Source organism: Notechis scutatus, chromosome 1 (assembly GCF_049901735.1).
Source record: "Notechis scutatus isolate UNSWTSFEM ecotype Mainland chromosome 1, rNotScu1.2, whole genome shotgun sequence".
NCBI classification, from domain to species: Eukaryota; Metazoa; Chordata; class Lepidosauria; order Squamata; family Elapidae; genus Notechis; species Notechis scutatus.
Genome location: NC_142009.1, coordinates 108,948,461 through 108,969,326, shown reverse-complemented (window position 1 = coordinate 108,969,326; position 20,866 = coordinate 108,948,461). Strand labels below are relative to the sequence as shown.

Here is a 20,866-nt window from a genome sequence, read left to right as displayed (position 1 = left end):
TGCAGTTTATTATATTTAAATTTCTTAATAGGAAAGATCTGTGATGTAAAATATCTTCTGAGCCAAGGACACTCCAGTCATTTGAGTGAAATGTAACACTACAGAAGGCCATAAAGTGAATTTGATTGCATTTACTTTATATTTAATTACATGTAATTTAGGGAATATGATTCTCTAATGTATTCAGTAGGGCCAAACAAAGACTTTACAATAAGTCTTTCGGAATGCCTAAGAATGTATATAAAACTCTTCTTTTAAGATCCTTCATAAATCTTTAAAACAAAACTTCTTTTAGTTGTCTCTACATTCAATGCAGGCCAACTAAAGGAGTAGATGCGCTTATTCAAATATTTCCACAACTCTTTCATTTAATTTTTTTTTCATATCTTAAATTTGGACACAACAAGGTTATCCCAAGAAGCTGTGCCCCTTGATTTCAAGGGCTGCTTGGAGAACTGGTGAATGGCAATCATCCCTTTGGTATAAATTAGCCTTCTGCAATCTACTGCTCAGCTACAATCCCCCAAATTTCATTTAGTTCAAAATATCAGCAGAGAAATACAGCAGATGTGTTCTGTAGTTCTTTGGCTATGTTTTATCTGAGCTCTGGATCTTATGCATTCTTTTTTGCCAAATTAACCTAAGTACAGGTTAATTTGAGTTGGTTCCATAATTTTAAAAACTGGCTGCGGTTATCTTGATCTCTATGCAGGTTTAGTTGGCAAGGTTTTTTTTTTACTGATTTTAAAAGGGTGTTTTAACTGCAACCTGTTTTTTTGCTCTGACAATCACCTAAAATAGGAACAGTGACCCTAAAGCCCAAGATGATTTAAACAGTGCTACATTGCTCCTGTGAAATAGAATAGGATCTATGCAGGTCATTATCTGATGATTATATGCTATCAAGGTTGTGTCCCCACGATACCTTCAATCTTTGTAGCATATAATGCCTTTCCTTGCCAGTATTCTTTTCTTATGTTTATTAAATTATCTTGATATTCATGTTTTGTTGCCCCAATAAGTTCCAATTTTTAACTTGGATCAATGCTTGTTCTTGACTGTCTTTTCCATAATCAGCCATTGCATGTGGTTCTTTTAGGATAGTTTGCTTGACTTGAAGTAAAACCTCTGCTTCCATTTCTGCCAGGCATGTATAATCTATCAATTATCACTATGGTTATGTAATGCACAGTGAACAGTCAGTAGCTTTCTTGTTTTTCTGTCTGTTATTTTTATTCTTTTAAATTTATTTGGCTGCCCATCTCCAGTGGATTCTGGGCAACACATAAATCTAGAAGAGACATAAAGCAACTAAAATATTAAATCAATAGATAGATTGGACTAACATGCTCTAGCAAGAAAATCCACAAAAGAAAACCATTAAACAAACATAAACCTGGAAGCATAGCCAGTTTTTTCAAAGTTTTCTAGAATCCTAAATCAGAATTTGCTCTCCTTAGCTCTAGGGAGAATCTCTATATACTGTATTGTATGTTGTATCAAAGCAATGTTTTTTATGCATTGTGAAATGTTTAAGATTATATAGATCTATTAGTGATACAGTGTATTGTAATATTACAGCGAGTAGAGAAGCATCAAATTTAATATCTGAATTACCATAAAACCAAATTAAAATAGAACTTAAGATATCCAATCATATGAAACCACTCACTGGTGATTATTTTATTTTATTAGGTGATGTTCTATTCAGTGCCCTTACTCAATTTTGGCTGTCACTAATCATTATTTTTTCTTCAATTCCTGTATAGTAGGTACCCTCCCTTGGTCATTCCAGGTGCATTGTTATTTCTCACTTGGAAAACAGCCATGTGACTGATCAATATATACATAATGCAATAGGAGTTTGTACCATTAGATAACAAGAAGCAATCTAAAGTTGCTACCCTGCTATCCAGTTTTCTTATTTGATACATGCCTATCAAGTTCTCTTGCTTTTCAAGCCAAACATTTTTAGTGAAGCTGTTCAAATAGATGGGCAATATTGTTTGATATTGTTTGACCTGTCATGTAGATAAAAGAAGTAGGTTGCTACTAATATAATGTATGGGTCCAGACACTTATAATTACAAAAGCAACGTGCTTATCTCTTAGGCAGCACCTCTTGTTCCATGGGATAGATTAGATTTTTTTTTCTTTCATTGTTAAAAACATAGCTTTCAAAGAGAAAAACCCAACTGGAAAACTTCAGTTTGTCACCTCAGCTTTAGACAGTTTTATCTAATAGCAGAATCTCCTGCATCTCCTCCCAATTGTCACTACTAGCTGTACCATATTTTATGTCATGTAATGGGTGTGTGTGTATATGTGTAGCTATATGCACACACACAGAGATGTATATACACATACATTTCTACCTCCTGTACAAATATGTTTTACACATCCACTGGCATAATATTAACTTCCCTTTGATCTTTTTATAAATAGAAAAAAAGAATACATGAGTTCTTAAACAAACATTCCAAGGTAGTAAGTACTAACCTTTTGGGAAAAGGAATGAGTGCAATTCTGTTCAGAGAGGATAACAATACCAAGAAGTACTTTGAAAAATGTCCATCCAATAGACAAGCCTCCATTTTTAGATTTGTGCTTTAGATTTGTTAGTAGTGAGCAGGTGGCAGATTTGCTATCTCATCTTTAATAGATGCCATTATCACAACATTATATGGTCTATAATGTTAGGGAATCATGCACTTTAATACTTTGTTTACAGCCTTCAAGGCTCTTCAGATTTTCTCAATAAAAAAAAACCCAATGAAGAGTATTATAGCTCAGATCTTAGCCCATTTAATATAAAATATACCATTAGATAAAAACATTCAGCACTAACACTGCAAAACAGTTTAATATACTTTTCAAGCTTTGTTTCTGAAAATAATGCACTGATTCATAAAGAACATATACTGAGCTTCAGATATGACAGGGTAACATTTCAAAATGGCTTCCTGCTATCTTATAGCAAGGCTAGTCAGGAAGACCTCTAAAATCTCAATACATGGATAAGATAGGGGAGGAGAGGACTTTAGATTTGTTAATCATTGGAGAATATTTCAGAAAAGTTGAATGTGTACAAAGAAGACAGACTCCAATTCAACTGAAATCGAACAAGGTTGTTCTATTCCAAATATCAAAATGGTAGCAGAACAAATTTTACAAGCCTTCATGTGGTAAAGAAGAATGTAGATATTTCCAGAAATATTATTTAAAATAACAAAAAGTCTGGATCTGAGTTAGTATGTGATTATGTTAATAAGGAAACGAAAGGGTGAGAAAATGGCTGTGAAAAAAGGCTCATACCAATGACATTTGGAAAAGGAAAAGAAAAACACATCTGAGCTAAGCAATAGAAAGCTAGAAATATGGGGAGAAACAGTTGGACACAATCATTTCCAGATGCAGATTTTATAGGCAGGACCAGGAAGAGTGCTATGGGATTGATGTTGCTCTTTTTATGAAAGGAAATATAAAATCTAACATTATCCTAAAGATTTAAAATGTGATGATTATATATAAATATGATGGGTGGTATATGTGGACAGAAATAAAAATTAAAGCTTAGGGACATGCTATTGCCAACCTTATCAAAATGCTGAAGATAATCTTCAGAGTTCCAGAAATATTGCTCGTATTTTGATAAATGAACCAAAGGGCAAATGTAATTCAGCTTCAGTAGGTATAACATGGTCTCATATTAAGGCAAAACAAATTTAAATTCACATATACATTAATAAGTCTCAGTTGTTTATACCTAATTTAGAAATTAATCTGTGGAATTTCTTACCACAAAATGTGGCAATGCCCATTAACCTGGAACTTTTAAAAGGGTAATTAATGCATTTATGGAATATAGTTCTATCATGGGCTATTGGACTTGAACAGTCAATACTGTCTCTATATACCATTTGAAGCTGAACAATGGTGCAAGAGCATTATTTGATAAGCACTTCAGAAGCATCTGGTGGATTATTTTGAGAAACAAATGACTGGCTTGGCTTGATTCAACTATACTGTTCATGATCTCACCTCATACTGTAGCTGCTACATGGAAATTTAGAAACTATGATATAAACAAATTTATAGAGCTGGTGATAATAGAATTAATTTAGGATATTATATACTATATATAAAATTGGGTATAATGAGTTTTTCAATACAGTAACATTTCATTTTCCCTACTTATGTATTTGGCTACTTCTATTTTTTGATAGCTTCATTCAGGAGATTCAGATATGAGTGAAAATCAAATGCTTATTGTAAAAATGTAGGAAATATATTATGAATTAATGAAAGAATTGATTTCATCATATAAAACAGGAAGAATGTGAGAAGCTTTGCTTCATGCTTATTATGTTGTAATAGTGTTGATTGGAAAGTACTGTATCTTTTTTTTTTAGTTCAGAATTAGGAAGATTGGGACTAGTTTCAGAGATGCATTGTAAAGTGGTCTCATATTAAGGCAGCAAATAATAACTTGGACTCTGAGTTCATAGTTAAACTCAACAGATGCCAAACTATGGTATCTCAGATTATCAGTGGCAGGTTGGATTATTGTTACTGTTTTTCCCATTATATTGATGATGCTTGTGTAAAAAAGTCATCATGATGTCATCCAGAGTTCCTCAACCTTTTCTGGCTTTTCAGTGTGGGAGGGGCAAATGGAGTGCCAGGCAAATGGAGCACATGCATGTCAGTGGTGGGATTCAACTTTTTTTTACTACAGGTTCTGTGGGGGTGGCTTGGTGGGCATGGCAGGGGAAGGATACTGTAAAATCTCCAGTCCGAGGTGGTATTTGCTGGTTCTCCGAACTACTCAAAATTTCTGCTACTGGTTCCCCAGAATTGGTCAGAACCTGCTGAATTCCACCTCTGATGCATGTGCTCACCCACTGCTTTTGTAAGTGGAGATGTGGTGAACATACTCTTACCTGCAACTTCCACAGCCCTGTTCTGAACGGCTCAAAGCCCATGGCTCAGGAGTTGGTGACCCCTGATATAATTATTGGCCCTAAAATATCTTGAATGAAAAAAAAATATTATTTTCTTTTTTTGAACTTCAATTTTGTTTTAGAGCAAGAAGCCAAGACTTTAGAGTTACAATCAGTGTGGATATTAAGACTTTTCATCTTTTTAAAAAATTTTCATATCTTTAGTATTTATGCCTAAACATTTAAAGGTACTGTAGTTTCAAATAGCATTTGCTGTAATTTAGGCCTTTCTGCCTAAATGTAACTGTTCTTTACATCTTCATCGTTTGCATACATGCTCTTCCCCATTAGCGTCAAAGGATATTTGCTTGAACAAATAGGAGATAGGTTAAGATTGCTAAAGGAAGCATAGTTGTTCCAGGTTTTCCTGTGGCTCTAGACATTTTGTCTCTTTTTCCCAACAGTTTTGTAGAGAGCTCTGAGGTTTAGGCTGTAAATATCCAGATAACCACAAGATTATTTATTTATTTATTTATTTATTTATTTATTTATTTATTTATTTATTTTATTTTATTTTATTTTATTTTATTTTATTTTATTATTTTATTTTATTTTATTTTATTTGTCAATTGTTTACAAGATAATAGGTATAAGTAAAAACATAGTTATGAATACATGGATATGTAGTTACAGTGGGCTCTAGCACTTAGGTCATTTGAGATGAGTACTCCAAGGTCCTTGACAGAGTTTGGATCATCAACAAGGTCCTGACTATTCAGCCTGTATTTTATTTTCTGATTTTTTTTGCCAATACGTAGGACAGAGCATTTATTTGTTGAGATTTGAAGTTGCCATTTGTTTAACCATTCTGATACATAGTCAAGGTCTTTTTGAAGGGTAGCAGTATTGTCTGTGGTATTGAACAGCTTTACATCATCAGCGAAGAGAACACAGTTGTTCTTAATATGATCACAGAGGTCATTTATGTAGAGTATGAAGAGAGTTGGTCCTAGAACACTGCCATGGGGGATACCACTGTTGACAGGTACAGAATTTGATAGGACGCTCCCAAATTTGTTGTCTGTTTGACAGGAATGTTTCTATCCAGTTATGTAGGTGTCCAGAGATACCATCAGATTTTAATTTTAGGAGTAGTTTGTCGTGTACCACTGAATCAAAGGCTTTACAGAAATCTATGTAGATTGCATCTATTGCTTTGCCCTGATCGAGTTGTGTAGTCCATATGTTTTGCAGTGTAAGAGTTGCAGATTACATGATAGCAAAGAGAATCAGAAATAATTTCTTCTAATGAATTGCTGTCCTAGCATTTTGCCTGTTTTGTGAATTAATAGCAGGATTGTCAAGAATTTCTATGACAATCAGTAGAAGTTATGTTCCTGTATTGGGCATTGCTTCACACGACTGTATGCTGAAGGAGAGACATTTTTGTAAGTCCTCTAAATCTGCTTCTCTCCTCATTTTTTAAGATGCCAATATATACAATACGGTAGCACTGAAAGGGTAATGCTACCTCAGAATTAATAAACACAGCAGTTTGAGAGGAAGAAGACAAAAGGTAAACGACATTTTGTTTGCTCCTGGACATTTGTTTCAAAGCAAAACAACTTGAATGGTTTTCACCACATTGCTTGAAAAGCTGTCCCCCCCACCCCACTTACCTTCTCTTCTTTTTAAATTCCTAACTGAAATGTTGATAAGCAGCACATAGCAATCAATTGCTGCAAATCTTTATAGATTTCTCCTTTAAAGAATGTAGAAAAGTGGATTTAGCCAACTTCTAGGTCTAAAAAATAAAGCTCAATTCATCATAGATTCCAGATCTTGGGCATTTTTCATACTGAAGTGCTGCATGTAACAGAAAGATGCCCAGAGCTTGCAAATAGTTTGATGCTTAGATCACTTAGCTCATAGGGAAAGTGGAAAAATGTTTTTGATGCTCATCTCTCTGTGGAGTTGGGTGTTCTTATTCATGGTATTCCAGCAAGCAATGTCACAGTGGTCAAACAGAAAATCTATTGATAGACCCATTTAATCATCAGTTTGATCATCATACTATAAAAAAGATGTTGAGATTCTAGAACAGGGGTGTCAAACTTGTGGCCTGTGGGCCAGATGCATCATGTGCTGGCCACGCCCAAGCCTGGTTTAGCAAAGGAGAAAAAAGTCCTGATGTGTCACGTGATGCTGCCGTAACAGCGCGAGTTTGACACTCCTGCAACCAAAATGATTAGGAGAAGGGGAGACATGATAACAGTGTTCCAATATTTGAGAGGCTGCTACAGAGAGGAGGTAGTCAAACTATTTTCCCGAAGGACAGGCAAGGAATAATGGATGGAAACTGATCAAGGAGAGATTCAACCTAGAAATAAGGAGAAATTTTCTGACAGTGAGAACAATCAACCTATGGAACATCTTGCCTTCAGAAGTTGTGGGAGCTTTATCACTAAAAGCTCTCAAGAAGAGACTAAACTGTCATTTGTCAGAAATGGTGAGGGTCTCCTGTTTGGGTGGGGGGTTGGACTAAATAACCTACAAGGTCCTTTCCAACTCTGTTAACCAGGAGAGGGTGCTTGGATAATTCCCTGAGAATCTGCTACATCACTCATTTGTGAACTTAGTCATTGATGACAGCCTTGGATCAGATTGTGCCTATTCAGCCTTTCACTTTTGAGAATCTTAAGGATCTCTCTAGCTTTCAGAAGAGTTCCAGGGTATGAAATAACAGAAGAGCCATCTGGAGTGCTGCTGTAGAAAGATCAGGAGCAAATCTAACCAAATATGTATATACAGTCTATATTAATAGTTATATCATGGCAATAGAAGTGGCAAAGTAGAATAATATTTTCCTATCATTGTTGCACCTGCAGTGCTATTTGGCAACTTTGTTCAACAAAACCAAATCCCTACAAAGCCGCTGAAAATTATTTTAGAGTTCTGATAGTTAAAGTCTCTTGGACCCATTCTAAACTTCACTCGAGTTGTGCATATCCTGTTGAGACAGTTTGAAGTAATAACTCTGAGGTAATATTCAAACTGGTGAACATCAAAACTGTTCCAAGGATGATGTCTTTATTATACTGATTAGCCTTGGCATTACGTATGATAATGGAAAATTATCATCAACATGAATCTAGAAGACAAACAAGCAAATGTTATGACCAGCTGAAATGGAGAGTGAACCTCTCTTAATTTCATACTAACAACCAGGAATTACTTGGAAGTGGGGTAGGGATTTTCACCTTCCTCCCACAGTAAATATCCTGCTAAGTTTCTGGGTGTTTGTTAAGAATGGATTCATCAGTGTTTCTATCCAGCTTTTATTTTCCTTCATCAATCCTGGGCAAAAAAACTCCCTATTTTCTTTTCTACTTCTCTAACTTAAAAAAAAAAAAAAATCTTAATAGGAAGCAAATGAATGTATAAAAATTGAGTTTTTTTCTTCCTTTCTTGAAAATATATAAATATCATCAATATTTTCTCATGATTTTCCAGAAAAAATGTCTCCTGTATGGAACTGATGTGGGTGTACTTATCTCAGTAAACTTTCATTTAGGGTTGCCAACATAATTTCCCTTGAATTATGATATTCTTTACAGAACATTTTATGCACTATGCAGAGGAGAGAAATCATTATTATTTAGTTTATTTCATTTAGTACCTTGTGGAAGTTGTTTTATTATTGACATGCAGTGGGTTTGAAAGAGTTCCATACTACATTGAATAATTTTATTCATGTATATATGCACACACATTTAAGGCAATATTCTCTATAATCCAAATCCGAACCCAGATTAAAGTTCCTTAATGATTCAAGATGTGAAAGGTTGCAGAAACAGACACATGCTAACTTCCCAACTTCAATATAGTGAATATATTCAATATCCTGAAAAAGTGGTCTGAGTCCAATAATCGTATTCCCGTGCTTCCTATAGATGGAAAGCTAGCAGTACTAACCTAAAGCCAAGTCTTGTCCATGTACATAAGAATAATTACACATTTTTCATTCATGGATGAAACATGAATTTTTATTCTAGTGTCATACATGTGTAAATCTTGTTCAGATACATTTAATTATAATTATATCTGTCTTTTTTCTGTGTGTCTTTCCCTCTTTTGTTTCTGTCTAAATGTAAACAACAAAAAGGACAGTATTTTCTTTTACTCACTTCATAAGTGATTCTTGTATTATGACCAAGAATATGAATTTTGAATAATTTCCCCTTGATCCCAAACTGTCTAAAACATATAAACCTCAACCAACCCAATGAAGCAAGTAAATTCAGAGCCCAAAAACTTTATAAATCATAGTTTTTGTCCTTTGGATGATCTGTATGCATATGCAGCTATTGAAAGTTGTGAATAAGTTACTAAATCAAAGGCAAAGTACATTGAAAGGGAATCTTCTTATACTAATACACAACAAAAGAAATAAAATAAGTCTAGATTGCTTTGGAAACAGTGCACAAAAAGAGAGGGTCAGAATACATAATTATAAGCCCATCAACTTTTTTTTCTGAGCAGCAATGTCAATTTTCCTTGTAAAACCAAAATGAAACATTTCTTTGTTTCTCAAGCACAGGCTTTTAAGAAGATATACTATCATTCTGTTAAGAGGATAAAAATGGCTTGTTTGATCTTCTGAATGTTAATGTGTTGAAAAGATTATTGGAAATAAGATTGCATTCTCTGAAGTGAGAAAAACATTATTCAGATATCTTTAATTACAAGACAAGTTGTTGTCCCTCCTACCCTTTACTGCATTAATAATGGGTTCGTTCCTCAATTTGGTTTTGTAACAGAGTGGCTTTAAAGATTTGAGAAGTTATAATAATGCATTATCAAGAATTTAGCTCTTACATTCTTATATCTGATGAATTATTGATGCATTGTTTACTATGCTGTTTCTTTTCTACTTCTATGATGTAATTGATATTAAATACACAATTTTTAATTGTGCCAAATTAAAAGATTCAATAACAAAGCTTACTACTCTACTATCCAAATGCTTGCCTGAGGTGGAATTATTTGTTTTTTATATTCATTTATCAAATGTACATAGCCATTCATCTCACGTATGTGACTCATCAAGATACAAATAACTATTTACATATAATTTAATTTGGAAATTCAATTTTGCTTCATAAGAACTTGTTCCTAAATGTGCTTTTATATAAAAACCAATGAACAATAAGTAGGGAAGTTTTTATATCTTAGTTTGGGTGGTTCTCCACATCTTGAACTATAATTTTCAGAAATCATGGCAAGTACAATAAAGTGTGATAGAAGCTATAGTCCAGCAATACTTCTAGGTATATAAATTCCATACTTGTGTTCTAGCCATAACCCAACATTCTGGATTTCATACTGGAAGTCATCAGTGATGTAAATATTGCACATTGTTGTGTTGTTATCACTTCCAGTCATCAAATAATTTATAAGTTTTTTAAAAATTACTCCTGCTCCTAAAAGAGAATGGATCACTTCTCAAAAGAGACGTATAATGTGGATTTAAATGTGGATTTAAGACAGTCCATTCTCCAGTTAAGTAATTTTTGCGGGCCAGAAATATAAGGGAGTCTCTGGAATGAGTTCTGCCAGTTAATTATAGAGATTATTAAGTGTTCCAGATAATTTATGCAACTTCTATCTGATCTAGAGGTTGGACCTTCACTTACATTTCAGATTTATAATGATAATAATGGCTGAATCATCATCATCATAATATTATTTGAATTTTAATAAAATATATTAACCAACAGTTAGAACTGATCTCCTTCTGTGCTCATTGGCTGAAAGCTTTTGTGAAAAATTGCAATTAATTTTAAAAATGCAATTATGTCTTTGCTAATTAGCTTAATGTAACAGTTTCCTCTTCTTGATATGTAATAACATACCTGATAGCAACATGGTGTAATGTTACTGAAAAATTAAGTAATGCTTACTAAAAGTTTTCGAGTGACTTCTCTTGGGCCATATTATTTCTGAGTACATTATTGTATTATTGTTATTAATAAAGCAGTATTAATTAACTGATAGAATACCTCTCTCTCTCCCCCACCCCCACAATTCAGATTCATTGTAAATATTTTCTTTCTGTTTTCTATTTAACTTTTTTCTTGTTTTTACTCCTTTGCAGCAAATTTGCTGGATTTCTTTCGGTTTGCTGCTGTTAAATCTGTGTTTTTTTTCTTTGTCAATTACCACAGGTTTAGTCCCTATGAGTGGTATAACCCACACCCTTGCAATCCTGACTCAGACGTGGTGGAAAACAATTTTACCTTGCTAAATAGTTTCTGGTTTGGAGTTGGAGCTCTCATGCAGCAAGGTATACGATTCAGTCTGCTATTTCTCTTGGGTGCCATGTCCCACTTTTTGCTGGGGGTAATCGTTCTATTTTTCTCTGGCATAAACCACTTGCATGGGTACCTCTGTGCATGTATCCATAGACCAGCTTATTTTATTTTTTTTAATGAACAGGCTTTCAGAAACAGTGGCCAGGAAACAAACATAAATCAAAACATCAGCAATTTCAGAAAGTTCCAATCTAATCCCAGGAGGAAGTACATGCCATTAATGAACACAGTAACTTGCATTCTCCAAACACTAATATCTACATTAAGCAAGAGCTGAAAGCATGAACCTCTCCTATCCTTATTATGGTCTACTTTCTAATATTAACTTCCCCCTTCTGTACTTAATGCCATTTAGTCCATGTTTAATAAATGTCATCCCTGTGCACCTTATTGGTTGCAAACAAGCTGCATTTGAGAAAAAAAGGAGATTAATGAATGACCATTAGTGCACTTGACAGAATAAACATTGATGTATTGCATGCTATACTTTACCTGAAAGGAAAGATATAAATGACTAAAATATAAATGGTTGCTGAAATAAGATATGTTAATAGATATATTAACCTCAGAATAAACCATAATAAATAAATCAGTCTGGATGGATGGAGGTCGTAGGTCATACAGCGCATGCCACCTTTAATTTGCTGTGCTCACTTTGTTATTTTTTTTTCTTTTGGGGCATCTACAAGATTGTTAACCTAAGCAATAGAAACTCAGTTTCTAACAAAGCTTTCTTAATACAGTATAAGCTTTCATTGCTCATAAACAAATTTCAGTATAATGCCTGCGATTTAAGTACTCACATTAATTCTTTTAAGATATATACATACACACACACACACACACACATCTTAAAAGAATTAAGAATTTTATATGTATACTTCTACTGCTGCTTCCTGTCCTTACTAGGTTTCATCCATGTTACCATAGTATATCTAAGAATTCTCTTCTCCTCTTTGGCCATATTTTTTCATCACTATTTTTAAAGAGAGGTTTAGGGAGCTTTAGGGAGGTGTATGCATATGTCTAGCTTTACAGTCAATTTTCAAGAACAAGAACAAAAACTACAGAATATGGATAAAGGTAGCTGTTAGATGAAACCCTTTACTAAGAGATATTAAAAACACCCTTTATCCAAATATCTAGGCCCTGAACCATGAAGAATTTTAAATTTAAAACTTGAATTGCACTGGAAGCAGGGGTGGGATTCTACCAGTTCACACCTATTTGCTAGAACCTGTTGTTAACATTCTAAGCAGTTCGGAGAACCAGTTGTTAGAAGAAATTACTGGGCTAATCCTGTAAGGAAGGCAGGAAGAAAACATTCTAGTGCTGCTTACAGAAACTGCCTCTCCATTAATCCTTATTACATTCTTGGCAGGACTAGATTTCCTGTCTCAGGAACGTCTCTGGAGTTTTTTCCCCCCTCCTTTGCTGATACTTTGCTTGTGTGGAGTGACCATTCAAAGTTACAATGGCACTGAAAAAAGTGACTTATGACCATTTTTCACACTTATGACTGTTGCAGCATCCCCACAGTCATGAGAGGCCAGGCGAGGAGATGGGTGCCTCGATGTGAGTGATATTGAGTTGGCCATGCCCAGCCAATAACATGACCACCAAGCCACGTCCACCCAGTCATATGACCACCAAGCCACACCCACCAACTAAGCCAGGCCCACAGAACCGGTTGTTAAAAAAATTGAATCCCACCCCTGACTGGAAGCTAACTGGGAACCAGTACAGCTCTCAGAGGATAGGTGTAATATGGAGCCTTGAGGCCCACCCACAACTACTTAAATTACTGCATTCTGTAACAGCTATAACTTCTGAATTCTCTTTAGAAAATAAAGTATGTGAAAATAGTCCACTACTTAGAAATGCTTGCAATTCCAGGAAAATAGCAGAAAGTGAACATGCAAAAAGAAAAGTTTTCCAGCAAATAAAGACTATGTAACCAATCAGACAAACAAACAAAAGGGAAACAATGATGATGGGCACTGGCTGATTCACACAACACTGTGGTATACCAAGATACGTAAACTGAATAATTTCCACATAGAGAAGAACATAGTTCTTATGTGAGCTGAATAGCACTGGCTTCACATTTCACACTGACAAGTTTCTATCTAAATAATTTTCTTTTTAAATAAATTTAACAGCATTTTTGCAGTGTTGTATCTGTTTTCCATGCAGTTTGATGCAGCACATCTGTTAAGTGACAATCTTATTCAGCAGCTATATTGGTATCCTCCTAAATTATAACACCTCCAAAGTATACTGTTGAATTATCTTCAGTGAGCTAACTGAAAAATAGATAAAATAATAATTACAAATATTGTATTTGATGATGTTTAATCAAATTTAAATTTTGTTCTATGTCCACTTCTCTCTTTGAGAGTGATGCCACCACATGCCATTTAAAACAATGTGTAGCCCTCTAACTCAGGGGTCTTCAAACTTGACGGCTTTAAGATTTGTGGATTTCAACTCCCAGAATTCCTCCTCCAGTCATGTTAGCTCAGGAATTCTGGGAGTTGAAATCCACAAGTCTTAAACTTGCCAAGTTTGAAGACCCTTGCTCTAACTATAAAATGCCCCCCAATTCATTCTGACTGAAGAATAGTCATTCTTTAACTAAATAAATAATTTAGATTAAATGAAATCTATAATAAAATAATCTCAATTTCACTAAAATTCAGGAATAATTCTATTTTAAAATGACTCAATTTAAACCAATGGACTTTAATTTACTTATGATGTGTAGGGATAAATTGAATTCTACTAACTAATTATGCATGGATCGCAGCAGAAATGGTTATTGTGGACCCCCCCTTTTTTTTGCAACAATACCTTATCTATTGTTGTTTTAACATGGAAAAACAAAATCTCCCAACATAAGACAAACTAAGTCACTTTTTGTGTAAATCGATGGAAATGGTTTCAGAAATCAGTCTTCATAGAAAGAGACCACCCTATGCTTAACAAAACCAAAAGTCTACTTGTAACTATCTTGTTTCTAATGCACTGACCAAGGAACCAAATGCTGGAGGCTACATGATAGAGGAAACTCATACATTCCTTGCCTGGTTCCCTTACTCCCAGGAAATTGTGGGATATAGTGCTGGACATGACGTTACCTTGGGTACATGACAGTCAGCCCCTAACCAGGCTCTGTTTTACAGGCTTTGGTGGCACCCTCTTTATATCCTTGGTAAGATACGAACTTGTGGTAATTGGGGCAAGAATGGCAAACATATCTATGTTCTTTTCTTCCAAATCTTGTTTGACTTTTCTAAGTGTCTGTTTTAAAGAAAATAGTATAAGCTCTTGGGCTTATTTGGCACTATTAGTGTTTTATTGTTTAAGTGTCTGACTGACAGGGGATAGGAGCGACTACATCTGAAAGGTACTTTTTTACTTTTTTCCCTGCAGAATTCTAGGCAAAGTCTGGTGCTGGAGTTGGCTGTCATGTCCAAGGCTATCAGCTTTTTTTTTGTTTTTTTCTTTCTTCCTTTTCTTTTGTTCATTTTGTTCCGAAATCACAAGGGTATGATGAACTGCAGGGTCAGATGGGCTCTTTTGGATCAAATAGTTTGTTTAGGATATCACGTCTCTCTCTTTCAAAAACAAAAGTTATTTTTTCTCACAAGTCCATACTTGATGTTGAGTTTGGTAAAAGTTCCCTTCACTGGAAGATGAGTTTCACTTCTTTGTTGGAGGAGTTCCTTGGTTGAATGAATAGGAATGTTATAATTGATCAGGAATAAAATAGTCCATCTTCCCTGCGTTTCATTTTATCTGATTAAAAAATAAATAAAACCAATCCCTGCCTAATTAATTTACATTTCTAAAACTTTACTCACAATTACCATTTGTTGCATCTACACCTTGCAAAAATATTTTTCCCATTATGGGAAAATGCATATGTTTATATATATTTGTTCAAGTTACTCAATTTTCCATCAAGAATTTCATGCATGTCAATTGCAATATATATATATATATATATATATATATATATATATATATATATATATATATATATATATATATATATATATATATATACACACACACACACACACACACACACACACACACATTTGGCAAATTAAAGGAATGTAAAGGCTACTGATTTTAGCCTTTTCTATTATTATTAAATTGTAATTTGGAATAATGAAGATATTACCAAAATCCCTCTATTTTAATGGTCATGAGCAGGCAACTCCAGCAATTTATGTATAGTCTGACTTGTTTTAAAATAAGCACAATAGTAATATTTACATTGCTTTTGAAGTAAATGGGATATATAGCGTATCCATTTCTATTTACTTTGAAGTCTGAAGCTATGTATAGAAATGGGAGACATTTCATTTTATTATTGACTTGTAACATCTAGCTCCATTATGATGATTTTTATATGATTCCATGATATATTCAGATTTCTTGTATGTTTCTTTGTATCAGAGTTTTCCTGATACTTCCTCCTCCATCATTAATTCTATTATTTCTTAGAGTTTGAGATAGCATCTTATTTGTTATGGAAGTTAAACATTTTATGAGCAAATTATTTAGCTCATAAATGCTTTGAACAGCTTCTGCAAATTTTAACTGACAGGATCAAGGTTATTATTTGTTTTTAAGCTAAATAGAAACTTTCTCTTTTATGACTCATGTCAATGATTGTTTTTCATTACTGCTTTATCTGTCATTTTTTATATGCTAGATTATGATAGCCAAATATTCATTTAGGTCTCCCATTGCTATAACTTGTGTTCCACAATCTTGCAATTTGTTTCAAAAAATACTTTGAGGGGTTTGTGTGTGTGAGTGTGTATAAGAGAGTGAGTGAATGATTGAGTGTGTGTGTGTGTGTGTGTGTGTGTGTGTGTGTGTATATATATATATATATATATATATATATATATATATATATATTCATATATGAGAGAATATATATACATATATATATATATATATATATTTTTCTTGTTTTCACGGGTACTAACATGTATGGAATTCAGCTTTATTCGGTATTTACCCATGTCATTATAGTTGTGCTTTTAAAGTTGTAGCAACGTTTGGCAGAATCTCATCTGCCATCATCAGGCTTCTGTTCAATAATATACTATTATAGTATACACACTATAAAGAAGCCTGATGATGGCAGATGAGATTCTGCTGAAACGCTGCTACAACTTTAAAAGAACAACTACAATGACGTGGGAAAACACCCAACAAAGCCGAATGCCATACATGTAAGTACCGTGAAAACTTAAGAATATATATATATATATATATATATATATATATATATATATATATATATATATATATATATATATATATATATATATATATTCTCTCATTTATGTATGTATGTATGTTTACCTGTGGGTGTGACATCATATGTTTTTTCATTGTTTGTCATCTTCATATGTGTCAGTTAAGCTGCAGGTTTATTTCATTCTTATTGGCTCAGTGAATCCCTGTTTCCTTGATAATAAAACCCTGAATTCGAACAGTGAGATCTATTGTTAATACTCTGGATTCATCCTTTTCCCCTGGTTTTCATTAGGTTCCGAGCTCATGCCCAAAGCCCTCTCCACTAGGATAGTGGGAGGCATTTGGTGGTTTTTCACACTTATCATCATTTCCTCGTACACTGCTAATCTAGCCGCCTTTCTGACAGTGGAACGGATGGAATCCCCCATTGACTCAGCAGATGACTTAGCAAAGCAAACAAAAATAGAATATGGAACCATTGAAGATGGAGCAACCATGACCTTTTTTAAGGTAGGACCCTTAAAATTGATTAACAAGAGGGGGGGAACCCTATATTTTCTTACTTCTACTCATCAAATTAGCAAGCAGGAAAGCCATTTCTTCATTTAGATTATTTTTTAAATCAGGTGGTTTTTTTTGGCATATTTGAAAATGTAGGATACATTTAATATAATTTACTTTTGAACTGATAGTTGTTGTTAACATGTTTATCCTGACTTTTTCATCAAGGGACTAATAAAAAAAGCAGGACAAAGGATACTTCTGCTGGATTCTCTTTTAGTGTAACATATATTTACCGATGAATAAACATATACTATTTTATTACTTAGAAACATCAGATATTGGTTTGACATTTGACCAATATGTTTCTGATGTACTAAGGCAGTAGCAAAGTGATATCCTTGTTTGCATTATACTTGGCATAAATTACTAAATAATACAATATCGGAATCACCTTATTGGTAAACCCTGTTCTTATATATATTCAATTTCATTAGACCTTGAATAAGTTTCCAGTTAGAATCCAGTATTCAGCCTCATATGTCAAATTTGTGTGAGCCTGATCTGGACTGATCTGGACTGGGGTGCTAGATAATACCCCTTTCCCATTAAAAAAATAAAATAAAAAGCAATAATACTTTTTTTTGTCAGCATGAATACATTTATTAGGGTCTGATCGATCTGACTTTTGTGATGTTTTTAGCATTTTTAGAACCTTTCTCATGAATTCAATAAATAGTTGAGAAATACAGATATAAATACACATTCTCAACAACGTCATAGAAGCAACAAACCCCAGAAGCATGAGGTTGGAAGTTTTCATCATTCTCAGCTTGCTCACTTGCTGTTCCTGTGAAGTTGTACTGTTAATGGAAGTAGACTTCAAAAATAAGATCAAGGTTGCTCCTAACTTTGTATGCGTGTGTATGTATGGGAAGTGAACTATAACAGAACAAGCTGCTACTATATCCTAAAACTTCTTTATAGCTACTCATTTGAACAAACAGTTTTTATTTCAGTTTCATTTATTTTCCTGCTTGTGGACTACAATAGTGTCGGCATCATCCTTTCATTTCTGAAGGAACAAACATTTAGTTGCACTAAAGGTGAATAAGCTGCTATGGTGAATAAAATATGTGTTGGTCATTCACTTCTCAGGGAAAACTGTTAATATTTTCAAATGGATTTAAATACACTGCCTCTGGGGAACTGGGAACAGCTGATTTTGTTGGTCTCTTTGATTAAAAGAAACATAATAGCATGTGGGAAATAATATAACGCAGCTTATATAAAAAGTTTAAGAAAACAATTGATAGATTTATGCTACTGTTAATTGCATATATATTTGTGTACTTATGACCTATGGTTATCCTGATATTTGCAAAATAGGTAATAACTTTCAAAATTAATTATTATTCTGGTGACCTAATAATTTGACTGAATTTTGTCTCAGTTTATGAATAATTTAGATATTTCTGCTGATACCACAAGAGTTAAGTAAACATAAACCAAGCTCTGGTGGAAATTCAATTTACTCTAGAAATTAAAACTAATTAATATTTCACTACCCAAAAAGAATGAGAAATGCTTTTACTTGTGGGTTGTTTTGCAGAAGATGTACATAGCATCTTAATGAAAATTTTATGAAGGGAAAAATACTCTTATTTAGTAGGAACTAATCAATTATAGCTGCCGTAATAGTTAGAGCATTGAAGCTGTCAGAACATGAATAGGGGAATGTTTGAAGAACTCTCTTTTTTTTTTTGTCTTTAAAGAGACCATATGATTAACCTCCCAGAGAATATAGATGACACAGATAATTGATTCTCCTTTACCAAAGAAGAGTAGAGGGCTTTAATTTACTGTCATATTTATTTTGATCTTGTAAAGAACATCAATCATCTATTTTATCTGAATGTATGTCTGAGAGGAAAAACAATGTATCAGTGTCCAATTATTGGTACCACTCTTCCTCCTAAACTCTTAAAAAGCAGGGTCTTTTTCTTTTTCTTGTCTGATGCTATTCATTGCTTCTTTTCTGTTCCCAGAGTCTTCTTTACAATATTTTTTTAATTTTATTTCTTCCAAATAATTGCTTTTTATGCATACATATTAAAAGTTTAACCCTGTAGCATCTATTACCACATAAGAAAGCAGATAAGATAATAAGAGGAGAGGAGAGGAGAGGGGACGGGATGATATGGGCTGGGCTGGACTGAGCTGGGATAAGATAAAATAAGATATAAGATGATAAGATAAAATAAGATGATAACTTTTATTGTCATTTTTTACTGGCCTACATTAAAAATGAAATTGGTTGCCTACACTCAAGAGAAAGTATATAACTACCCATACATAACACTCATATACACACATTATATACATACATAAATATATACCTGCACCCATACACATATATATTAATCACTGCCCATTTTGAATACATAGTGGAAAGAGAAAACTTGAGAGTTCTCAAGGTTGATGGACTGAATTTGGATGTTCTGCTTTGGATACCACGAAGCCTTCTCTCAGAAGGTAACAAGGAAAACAAGGTCGTGAAGAGGATGTATAATGTCCCAGACAATCCTGCAGACTCTGCTCAAGCATTTCTTATGTGCTATGTCCTGGAAAGAAGGAAGTGAACTGCCAGTGATCTTTTCTGCCATTGTCACCACTCTCTGCACTGCCTTCCTGTCTGAAGCAGTAAGTGGTGCAAATATGGTGTAAGATTGCAGTTGAACGTATTTTATATCCAAAGATGGAAACTTGGAGGATACAATTTTAATTAATATTAATTTATTTTATACTAGAGTTAGAATTAATTTTTATTTGATAATTAGAATAACAAAAGTATATGTTAAATTATTGTGTAGTTCAGTAAAACATACGTTCAATATGTGGCTCAAATTATTCCATATGCAATGGAGTGAAAAGTAGATACCTGCCAAAATTAGTTTCCTTAGAAAATAGGGGCTGCTGCTTTCAAGCTTATTTTTTCCCATTAGATGAAGGTGCAAAATTATAAGGCAAGTTACATGTTAAAAATTCTGAAACACGATGTCTCTGAATATGATCATTCAGGAATTTATAATTAATGTCAGGACTGACTTAGTCTTTCCATTCAAAAAGGTTTTTTTTTTTCTTTTCTACACATATTACTTTTTCTAATTTTATTTATGTAGCACAATTAAGCAGATGTCAGAAGCTGCTTGAGTTATCGCATTAATATTTGCAATCCAATTATATGAGGAATATTTGGTCCTAAAAATGAAAGTTCACTCCTTATTGACATGGCATAAGAAAGATAGCAGTAGGCTGGTTATGAGTGTCTCCTATTAGAGAAAGATAAAAAATAAATAAAAACTAAGCAAAACTGCCTGATTCTAACATAACATAGTGCAAATAACTTCATTCTTTGGGTTAGATGAAAATATGAAACCTCAATAATAACAGGGTCTGTCAAAAGCCATGTGACATTATAGCTGCTGCTCTGAATCTTAGTAATTTCTTTTGTAGATGATAGATAGATAGATAGATAGATAGATAGATAGATAGATAGATAGATAGATAGATAGATAGATAGATAGATAGATAGATAGATAGATATAGCCAAATAGGGATAGATAGATAGATAGATAGATAGATAGATAGATAGATAGATAGATAGATAGATAGATAGATAGATAGATAGACAGACAGACAGACAGACAGACAGACAGACAGACAGACAGACAGACAGACAGATAGATAGAAGATAGC

General features: G+C 33.7%; 1 protein-coding gene across 1 annotated transcript in view; it reads left to right on the top strand.

Moving 5' to 3' along the window:
- Positions 1–20,866, top strand: part of GRIK2 (glutamate ionotropic receptor kainate type subunit 2) — a 506,307-nt gene that overhangs the window by 367,995 nt on the left and 117,446 nt on the right. Inside the window, exons 12-13 of the mRNA XM_026666609.2 lie at positions 11,171–11,289; positions 16,899–17,116. Coding sequence (XP_026522394.1) covers positions 11,171–11,289; positions 16,899–17,116 — 337 coding nt within the window. The remainder of the gene's footprint in view (positions 1–11,170; positions 11,290–16,898; positions 17,117–20,866) is intronic.